Source organism: Sinocyclocheilus grahami, unplaced genomic scaffold (genome assembly GCF_001515645.1).
Source record: "Sinocyclocheilus grahami isolate Dianchi unplaced genomic scaffold, SAMN03320097.WGS_v1.1 scaffold1.1, whole genome shotgun sequence".
NCBI lineage: Eukaryota > Metazoa > Chordata > Actinopteri > Cypriniformes > Cyprinidae > Sinocyclocheilus > Sinocyclocheilus grahami.
The window spans coordinates 4,437,534-4,449,095 of NW_015505180.1; the positions used below are offsets into that span (position 1 = coordinate 4,437,534).

General features: G+C 35.0%; 1 protein-coding gene across 1 annotated transcript in view; it reads right to left on the reverse strand.

The window, feature by feature from the left end:
- Positions 1-993: 993 nt before the first annotated feature.
- Positions 994-11,562, reverse strand: part of LOC107588599 (myosin-binding protein C, slow-type-like) — a 34,148-nt gene continuing 23,579 nt past the window's right edge. The window contains 9 exon segments of the mRNA XM_016276787.1: positions 994-1,662; positions 5,055-5,241; positions 6,593-6,729; positions 9,031-9,190; positions 9,452-9,591; positions 10,175-10,367; positions 10,469-10,557; positions 10,688-10,855; positions 10,945-11,079. Coding sequence (XP_016132273.1) covers positions 1,544-1,662; positions 5,055-5,241; positions 6,593-6,729; positions 9,031-9,190; positions 9,452-9,591; positions 10,175-10,367; positions 10,469-10,557; positions 10,688-10,855; positions 10,945-11,079 — 1,328 coding nt within the window. The 3' untranslated portion in view covers positions 994-1,543.

The following is an 11,562-nucleotide window of genomic DNA, read 5'->3' on the forward strand; positions in this document are numbered from 1 at the left end:
TTTCAGTAATTGAAATGAAACAAAAAAATACTTTATTAAACAATTATTAGATGGGAACACTTTAAGACTTTAAGAAAATTTGAAATTTTGCTTTAGCAACTATGTGGAAGTACTAAAAGGACTAAAACGAAATTGTAATTTTTTTCTATTTAGCTTTAATTCATTATAAAACCTAATGCAATTTACAAAAGCACATAACAACATGTACTACAACTTAAACTAATATTGAATATATGCAACTAAAAGTAAATTGAAAATATTAATACTAAATAGAACATAACGTTGATTACTGGGACAAACCATGGCAACAGTACGCTGCTTGAGTGATTTCATTCATTTCAGATCATTATCGGACAGAACATTGGCAAACCGTATACTCTAAAAAATGCTGGGTTAAATACAACACAGTGCTGGGTTAAATAGGGACAAACCCAGCAATTGTGCTGTTTTGACCCAGCTGTTTGGTTAAATGTTTAACCCAACCTTCTGGGTAGTAACCAAACAGCTGGGTCAAAACAGCCCAATTGCTGGGTTTGTCCCTATTTTACCCAGCACTGGGTTGTATTTAACCCAGCATTTTTAGAATGTATACTGTCCTTATTTATCATTGTATTATAGATGTTTATTATGTTAAATATCATAATTGTTATACAAGTGTGTCTCAGTTCCTTTACTGTTCTATGCCATTTTGTAGGATGAATAGTGTAATTAGTGTGTTCACACTGAAAATTCCCAACAAAAAGTGCACTTCAAATATATATAAATAACTAGACTTGCATTATCTAATGGAAATTTCAGTGCTTTCAAGGCTGCAAAAGAATAGGGTTTAGTTTGTATTAAAATATATTTAGACATTTTTGAACATAAATATAGACAGAGATTGAGATGCAGATTGATTAATAAAACATCTTTTGTGCCCAAAGAACAGTGTTGCCAAATCTCGCAATCTGCATCAAAACAAGAAACCTTTTCAAACAAAAAAAGAAACCATTGCTTTTCATACAGAGACATTTATTTAACTGTCATGCTAAAATGAACATTGGCATGTACTACAAGTATCCTTAGACAAACATACTGTTTCCTGTAACATTCAGATCTCGTCTTATAGTTGCACAGTATTGATATTGCATATCTAAGTGGATTTCAGTACGTTCATTAGAGAATAAAGGAAAGGGGTTGGATAACTCGGAGGCAAAATCAAACAAGAAAAGAAAATAAAGACACAAACCGCAAAACCCAGACTTGTGCTCATTTAGGACCACCCTTGTCTCCCAAACCCAGAAAATTGTAAATGAACCGCATTAGAATATCTGTAACTGACTGCTCTATATTTTCCACAATAAAATGCCTATTTGTGATATATTTTGAAGCTACAATCCAGTTCACTGAAGTCATGCATTTGAGTTTCAGTGGCATTTCTTAAAACACAGCTTTACATGATAGATCCATGTCTGAACACAGCATACCATGACAAAGTTTAGACGCGTGCCATTATTTGTAGTAGTGACAGGGATTTCTGGGTAATCATTGGGTGAGTCAGCCCTCAGTTGGATCCCTTCTTCTCTGACTCTGACTTCTCAGAGGTCTTAGACTCGTTCATATACTTATCAATGAGGTGTAAGGGAACGCCTCGCTTCATCAGCTCAAAGAATGTGAAACCTCCTGAAAGAGGGGAAAGATAGACATTCAGAGAGGTGACATTGAAAACAATGAAAGTATCAAACGTTCATTTATTCTTCTTAACATATAGCAGCCAAAAGTTGTTGGACATGTAAGCCACATTTAAAAATATCTGAATGTCTTTGCATTATATAACAAAATACCACTCATTAAATAAAGACAACACTCACTTTTCAAGCAGAACATTTCACAAAAAAAAGTTAAAAGCCCAAATATCATGTCACTGCCTCCATAAAATAGAACGCTTTAGCATACTTTAAGTACATGTTAGTTGCAATTAAATTAAAATGTGTTATAAAAATGTATATTAAATGCAAATAGTTGAAATTAACTGTGTTTTTTTATTCACTTTGGTAGACGAAAGTACATCTTTATATGTAATTTCATAATTATATTGTCTTTGAAATATAGTAAAATATTACACATTTGTAATAATGAAGCTGCAATTTACTACATTTAAAATATATTACATTTAAAAGTATTGAATAACGCACTACAGTAAAAATTACAAATACTTTACATGTGTTTTAGTATGTTATCAACATCAAAATAAATGTACTTTTTTAAAGCACAACATAAGATTATTAAAACATAATGATAAAACTAAAAATTTACTTTAAAGTTAAACTTTTAATTACAAAGTGCACTGTTTAAAAATGTACTTGTGTTAAGAAACATATAGTCATGAGAGTGTACTCTTTTTAAGTACACTTAATTGGCCTTTTATTTCATTATTATATTATCTTCAAGTAGTGTATATATATATATATATATATATATATATATATACTTTTAAGATTTGAAGTACAGTTCAAATGCAGTCAATACAATTAAGTGAACTACTTTTTTTATTTTATTTTTTTAAAGGGTTGGCTTGTTATTTTCTAATACAAAGACATTCAAGCTTGTAAGTGTGACTTAAGTGTCCAAAAACCTTTTAGGCCACTATATACAGAGAGAAGAGGTAGAGACGGACAAAAAGTGTGGAAAAGAGGAGAAGGACAACATTGAAATCAGGACAGGAATTTGTCAGTGTTCGGCAGGTGCAGCACAAATGTTGAGGCAGTGAGTACAATCATCTCTGCAAGCTCTTACAGCTATTCAGGCGCACATAACACATTTTTATCATTGCGTGTCTTGTCATTGCTTGCTGTAGCATGTTGAGCTGCATGGACAGTTTGTTGAATGTGCTTTAAAATAGGCTGCATTATGCAATATGACCACCGTTGTAAATATACAAAGCACATGTTCACAAGCATTTGCAGAAATAAAATATCAGAGTTGAGTGTTTCTTGAGCAGGGATGCTAGTCTTGACTTTGTTTTGAATCTGACTGTTTGGTCTCAAGAGAAAGAGGTACCTCATCCCATTTTGTAGCTTTTCTGTCTAAAATGGCTAGGTTTTAACTTCAGCAAGTTTACAGTCTGGTTTCCAAGTCAGTTTTCCAACTGCATTTGCATATGCAAAATCAGCCTGTAACTGAGTAAAGTAACACGTTACTTGTTACATTTATTTTGTCAAGTAATTAATTCACATTACTTTTTCGATTTGTTAATTTACATTTGAAATCTCTCCTCTTATCCAATAATGGGAGGAAAAGGGATATAAGGTGCACAGGTATTTTTGTTTGTTGTAATATGTGTGAGCATGTTGGATATTGGTGTAAGGAGTGTGTCATACTTCATTGGTGTACTGAGCACAACGTTTTTTTTCCACTTACACCAAGATTTATGATTTTAAAACTTCCAAATAGTGCTGGTAAATGAAAACAAACAGTCCTTTTGTGGTATAGCCTATATGTCAATGCATGCAAACTATGTTGGGGGGACAAACACTTAAAAGTAACACATCATAAAGTAATATTTCCAGTGTAAAAATGGCTGCAAGCCAAGCATAGCGCTTCCATTTTGGAGAAGAAAGAGTCTCAGTTAAATGCTGTTGAGAAAAAGTAACACAAAAGTAATTAAGCATGTATTCATAATTAGTTTTATAATGAATAGCCCAATATTGTAACATTCCCCAATGGTTGACTTTATGTCAAAAGCATGCACAGTATAAATTCTATATGGATAAAGCCGTTAAACTGGTTGTTGGAGTTCTTGTAGAATCCTGTAAAACATTCTTGATTCATTGATAATTCTTGCATTTTAGAATATTACACACAAGCAAAGAGCAGGATATTGGCAACCAAGGGATGCAGAATGAATGAAAAATAAGCTTCATATGCCCGAAACCATATGAAAGCTTACCTTGAATGAGAACAACATAGTAACTATTCCTGAGTGATGACTGGGGGAGAAAAGAAAATACGGATTAAACCCAAAGTTTACATGAGGGAGTTATATGTGCCTCAGGGTACATCGCTGACTTAGTCATTACAGATTTAACATGAAGGAGTTAAAGGACATACCACAGTCTACCAAGAGGGAAACACAGCAATATGGCAATGTGTGACGGAGTATGAAAACATGTCAGCACATGATACAATATGCAAACATTGGCGTGTAATCAGAGATTATATCAGGTCCAGGATTTTTCACAGACCTGTTAAACAATGTGCAATGTGACTGTGTTTTTGCGATCTGTTACACTATTGCATGTGTGGTCCAGTGGCAGTGTGAGATGATATTGCTTCGGATTTGCTGCATGCTGTTGCAAATTTTCACTTTATGCTAGTTATGGTGGAGTTACAACATACTGAAATTGTCAAATCTTGTTGAGAGAGGTCTTACAGAAAGATCACAGCTGCACACACTGTTCAAATGTGGCTAAATGTATCTATTTTTCTTATTATTAATGGTACTTACTTTATTGGACATGATTGAGATGATTGGAACTGATTAAGAGATATTTTTATAAATAATTTATTTATTAAACCAAACGTTAACGATGTTAAGTCATCCTTAGCCTTTGTATGGTAAAATTTGATTCTCTTTAAAGCTCAAAAAGTGTTAACCGCATAAAACCCTAGATTACTTGTGATTAAATACTTTAATCGAGAGCCCTAGTAATCATATTTTTTAATATTATAAATGAATTACTTTAACAATTTGAGTATTTATACTGTTTGAATGCACTGCTGGCATATTTGTCTATCGCAGAAAAGAAAAGAGTCTTGCCATAATAAAGGTTTTTTTTTTGTTGTAGAAACAAAATATGTCAAAAAGCTGTACTAACATACTAACAAAAAGTACTAACATAAAAAAGTGCAGAATATGAATGAAAATATAATACAAAGAATAAATATAAATGAAAGGGATAGTTCAAGAGCATTGAATCTTTTACCACATGGCTTCCACTCCACTCCACAGGTAGGTAGATCTCCTGGAACAGGATTGGGCTGTGCTAGATGATCATTTTAATGCACAGACTAACCTTTGACTTCTAGTTTGCAGTCCACCTGAGCCTCTCCAAGGTCATTGATAGCCTTGCAGGTGTAAACACCTCCGTCAAACGGGCTGGGCTTGCGGATCTCAAGCGTACACACACCCTGGTTGCTGAACATGCGGTAACGTGGGTTGTCTATGATGGGAATCTTGTTTTTCATCCAGATTACCTTAGGCTGTGAGCAGTAACGGAGCATAGTATGAGAACGCAGTAAACAACAGACAACATTACTGGTGAAGAGGAACCAAAGCAACATCAATCCATCAAACACATGGAGTGAGAACTGCTACTCTTCTCACATGTGCTGGTTACAGTAGAGTATTGAATGACAGAAAGATGATATGATCCAGTGTGTCTGTGCTCAAAGATTATAACCAGCAGGTGCTGTTAAGCCCATTGAGACACTCGCAGGTCAGACCACAAAGAGCTAAATACAGGTGTAAAGCCATGGGCACATGGTTGGAGCCCAGCAGAATCAAAGACTTTCTCAGAACTTGAAAGAAAGAGAGCGATATGCATCAGAATCTTGTGTGGGCCAATAGGTTTTCATGGGTTCACTGACATTCATGCATATTTTTTTCCTTTGTATCTGCACTTCAGATCATTAGCAAGGATTGACTTTCTTTGACCCTGTTTACGTCTGGTATTAACATCTGTTTAAGTGAACCTCACTAAATATAGATTTAAACAAGGTCCCAAATGTTTTGTAATCTGATTACCAAAATTATATTCAGAGGTTGTCAGAAACTCATGTGACCATATTGCATTTGAACGCCAATGCATACATCCTAATGTGTCTGTGAAAGACTGCCTACTCAAATGTCAATCAACGTTGAGCTAAAAATGAGGGCTTTAAACTTTGCAGTTAAAATGTGGCTTAAATGGAAATAAACAATCGAAAAATCTGATGAAGCCCCATTCATACAAAGACGTATGCCATATTAGAAAAGATTTCTATTTTAAATAAATGCTGTTCTTTTGAACTTCCGATTCATCAAAGAATCCTGAAACAAAATGTATCATAGTTTTCACAAAAACATTAATATTCATAAAAATAAGAAATATTCATTCAAAACCAAATCAGCATATTTCTGAAGGATCATGTGAGTAATGGCTGCTGACAGTTTAGCTTTGTTATCACAGGAATAATCTACATTTTACAATATTCAAACAGAAATCAGTTATTTATAATAATATTTCACAATAGGTAGTGTAGATCATGTGAAGCATCCATATATTGCGTTTAATACAGGCCCTCAGCTAAAATCAAATTTTGTCATTTTTGGCAAAATTATAATTAAAAAAGGCTATATTTAGCTACAACAAGCTGATTTTTCTCTGCTTTTTTGTGCTTTATCAAGTGATGAGGTGCAAACAAGGCCATCATGTCTTGTGATCTAAATTGAAGTGTGCTTGAATAATGGTTGAAATATGTAAAACATGCAACATGGACTTACCTGTCAGAGCAGGTGCCAGAAAAAACACGTGGCAAAAGAACACATTTGAGTGTCCTGTACAGCACCTACCCGAGGATTGGCACGCACGCTGCAGTTCAGGGTGGCGTTGTACCCAGCGATGGCAAAGGTGTTGATAAGCGGCTGAGTGAAAGTGGGCGGCTCGGTGAAGTTACGGTCATTATACTCTGGGATTTTCAGTTTCAAGCCTGATTGAGAGTGAGAGGAAGAGCAAGAGGAAGAGGAGGAGGAGGAAGAGTGAGAGGGGAAGGGAGAGTGGGACTTTGCATGATACGAGCCGAGAGCTGTATCATGGGGGAATTTCCCTTATGTGATGAGGAAGAGACAATATTTATCATCAGCACTGGCAAAGCGTGGCACACACAGTCTGTTAAAGATATAATCTGCACTTGGTTATTGTCACTCCAGTTATTTTTGGCTAATAAACAAATCTTTGTGTTTGTAGCATATAGGGAGAGTTTATGTAGACATATCAGGCAGAATTATCAAATTTGTGAAGCTACTACAAATTGCAGATCATACCTTTAACAGTCTAATAAAGCCTTTAAAGCTCCTTTGAGTCAAAACTCTGACTTTACACAAGGGGTGCGCAATCCTGCTTTTTATTAATGCCTTTATTAATGCCTTTTTATTAATGTTTTGAATTAGTTTTTATTTTTCAGTTTTAGTTTTAATTTTTAATCATTTCTTTATTGCATTTTATTTTAATTCTGCTTCATTTCAATAAAAAAAAAATGTTTTTAATAGTTTGTTTTATTTAACAATAACAACACTGATCCCAAATCATAGTATGTTAAAACTGTTGTAATATTTCTGTTGGATTCTGAAGTGTGCATTTGTGATAAGATAGCCAGTGCTCCCCACCACACTTTGCACAAGTTGTACAAAACAACGTGAGAACTTTTTATGATAAGTGAGGACTTAAGGCTGTGAATTTAGCTGCTTTTATACAAGTGGTATGCAGCAAGAGGGCATGTAATATCAAGATGTTCCTGTCCCCTCAAATACTCAAACAATGTACTTTCCCATCACCAGCAACATACTGTACATACTTTTAGTGTGTATTATACGCATTCAGACTGGGACAAAGCCTTCATCTCAAGGAGCAGGACTGAACAACCCTTTTTACACCATGTCCAAAGACATGCATTTCAATTAAAATCCTGACTAAATATATAAAGACACACCAAGCAAGATGTTGATTAGTAAATTAGTATTAATTAGTACATCAGCCCTCAGGTACAAAGGCTATAAATTCCCCTGCAATTTCTCAGATTAATACAAAATAAAAAAAGCCAGAAACCGAACAGTATTTATGTCATTTTTTACCTCTAATACACCACTATGTCCAACTGTCTTTGGGCGCGCGCACGACATCCGGTGCGTGAGGTGTGTACGCGCTCTGGCATAGTTTACGTTAATGGGTGTGTTGATATCCAGCCGAAGAGCAATCAACCATAACTTCAGGCGAGCAGGCTCAGAAGTTGGGAATACGTGGAAAGTCACCACTCCCGAATGAGTTCGTGCGAGAGAACGTAATCTTTTAGTTTTAAGTCAGTTTGAACAATCTGGATAAGCGCAAGTAAGTACCATTTTGATTAGCCGTCGTACCTACAATGACTGTGCACTGTGTAAACAATGAGTGACGTATACGCACGAGAGATCACTTCTGGCACTTGCGTAAACTACGCCAGAGTGCGTACACGCCTCACGCACCGGATGCCGTGCGCGCGCCCAAAGACAGTTGGACATAGTGGTGTATTAGAGGTAAAAAATGACATAAATACTGTTCGGTTTCTGGCGCAAACCGATCGTTTCGTGTCTTAGGACATCAATGTGTCGTCACGAGCTGCAGAGTTTAATTTGGATTTGTCTGTGCATGTTTTTTTTTCTCCCATATATTTTGTTACCATTGCCATGCATTATACGACTGATAGACTGCAACGGTTAAAGTTAAAAATCATCATATGTGTTTTACTGAAGAAACAAATTCACCTGCATCTTGGATGCCCTGGGGGTAAGCAGATAAACTTCAAATTTTCATTTTTGGGTGAACTATCCCTTTAAATTCTGTTATTAATTACTCACCCTCATGTCATTCCAAACCCATAAGACCTTCGTTCATCTATCTAACTATCCCTTTAAAGTGCATTTAAGGTTTATTTAATTGTATTGTGTTTTGTTTTGTTTTGTTTTGACATTGCGAACACCATACCATCTTCAGCAATGCAGAAATACTCCCTCCAGTAGTCCCTCCCCTAAATTTACACCATTGGTTGAGGTTGGAAGACAGCAAGTTTTCTGATTGGCTCAAATGCACAGACTCTAGTTTGCTGTTTGCCGGGCTGTCATAGCTCAATTCTCAAGACATCTGGACCTTTTATAAGTGGTATTCCATAAAAAAAAAAAACACTTATTGCAGCATTGAAAAGGATTTAGAAAAGCTGTTAATTTACAAAGGAGTAGAGCAGAGCAGAGCAGAGCCTTACCTTCTTTCACGATCAGAGCACTGTCTTTAGTGGCGGTGGCACTTTCACTTAAGCCCACCATGTTCTCTGAGTAGATCCTGAAGTAATACTCGTTACCCACCACCAGATCTGAGATTGTGATGCAGGTACGATGGTAGTGCTCTATACATGAGTACCACTCCTGTGTGACCCCCCCACACACACACACACTCAGTTTTTATCCTCTTAAAACATTTTACAAATATATATATATATATATACATATATATATATATTTTTTTTTACAGAAAATGTATATACGGTATATAAACCATATAGTAAAGAAAAAATCACTAATACATTAAAAAAATTTCATTATTGAAAAAAATTACATATGTTTGAAATCAGTTTTAATTATGAGTATCATAGAAGTACAGTGAAGAGACAAAAGTTTTCTTCTGACCATTGTCTTTTTATCAGCTTTCTGGATGGTGTAGCCTATTATGGGTGCATTGCCGTTGTCTTTGGGTGGGCTCCAGTCCAGTGCTACATTATTCCCCCAGACCTCTTCGATCTTTACAGCCTGTGGTGGGCCTGGAAGATCTGGGAAAGACAGCAAATTAAAATGTTCAACGGTGCTTCGATGGAGAACATGGTGGGCTTAGGTTAGCTCTATCTTATATATTTCTCTAAATTCTATATACTGCATATTAAATATCATATATTTCTTATTGATAATCTGTATTTTAGCATTATTAGCAGTAAAATTAGCATTAGCACAATACATTTAGCATATAGCAAAATTCAGTGCTGTTTTTGTTAACTAAAACTTAAAAATTGTTTTCATAATTGAAATAAATATTACAGAAATTTTAATATTTATATAAATATTATATAGTAAACCTATAATAAAACATAAACAGAAATTAGAAATGTCACTTTGACAATTAACTTAAAATAAGTAATAAAATGACTGAAATAAAAATACATTTATTTAGAATTTTTTTATATTAAAAAAAGATGACAAACGCACATAAAAATTACGTAAACTAAAAATAAACAATGAAAATGAAAAAAAAACTGAAAATATAAATTCACTTCCCTCCTTTTACAGACTTATGAAGACTTTCAAAACATTTGACTTTTCTTTTAAATATATTTTTTAATAGCATTTTTCTTAACTAACCAACTATCTGGATGTCCAGTGTGGCTGTGTCGATATGATTCTCCACTTGTACGCTCAGTTCATATTTCCCAGAGTGCTTGCGCTCAGCCTTGCGGATGAACATGATGCTGTCACAATCTGAGTTGCGAATGCTGACGGTTTTGTCAATCGGCTGACCCTCTTTCAACCAGTTGACTTTTGGCCTCGGTTTACCCTAAAAAGACAAAAAAACATTTTGAAGTTTTCTTTTGGCCTCTCCCAAAAGGGGAGGAATTAGTTAAGCTTGCGGTTTGTTATCATGATCTCTTGTCTCACCACAAATGGCATGACGAGGTTGACAACTTCGCCAACCTTTCGAATGTATGTCTGCTTCAAGTGTCGAGGTATGCGAATCTTAGGAGGTTCTGCCAAACAAACAAGAGAGCATTACTATAACCAGAACTGGCTTAAAATGACTTTATAAATTATTATGAATCTAATTTATACATGCTATTAATTTGAATTAATTAGTGAAATGTGGCAGTAGACTCTCACCGACAACCTCTTTGACCAGTATGGAGTGTTGGGTTGTGCGTGGTGGACTGGCCCCAGCAGCATTTATGGCCTTGACACGCACTAAGATCTTGGCCTCCACTGGCAGACCGGTTATAGTGTACCTCGTTTTTTCTGTCAGCTCTTTATTAGCAAGTATCCATTCGTCAGCTGTAAATTAAATGCAAAAGCACAAAATGGCATGAACGCCCACCAGTGGAGAACCGCTTATGCAAAGCATGCAGTATGTTTAGTCTTACTTCCTTCAAGGCAGTATTCAACTTGGTAGCCATCAAGTCCAGCGGCACCGATGGTGTCTGGGGGTCTCCACTTCATGGTCACTGTGGTATCTGTGACGTCATCCACCACCAGTGTTGTGGGTTCACTGGTCACAGCTAATTGAATGTATTTAATGAAATTAGTAAGTAGTGTTGCTTAATATGTTTAGTTATATTTTAGGTTCACTTCCTAAGCATAAAATATAATTTGTTGTAAAATAAACAAAATAAATAAAAATAACTAGTGTAAAAATATATTTTTTAAATGCATCCTTATAATTTCCTTTTTTTCTCTCTCTCTGTTTACTTCGGCTTTTTTCAGTTAAGATTCTTTGCATAATTTGTTCTAAAATCTCTGAATGTGTTCAGCCAATATTTCTGCAGAATTTTCTTAAATAACTGCAATATATATTTCTCAAATTCAGCCCGAGCTGCTTAATTTTTTTCTCAATTTTTTCTCAATTTATTCTTGATTATGTAATAATTTGTGTTATTATGTATATATTAGTCTTATTGAATGTTTACAGCCAATATTTTCCCATCATTTGTTCCAAATCCATGATATATATATATATATATATATATATATATATATATATA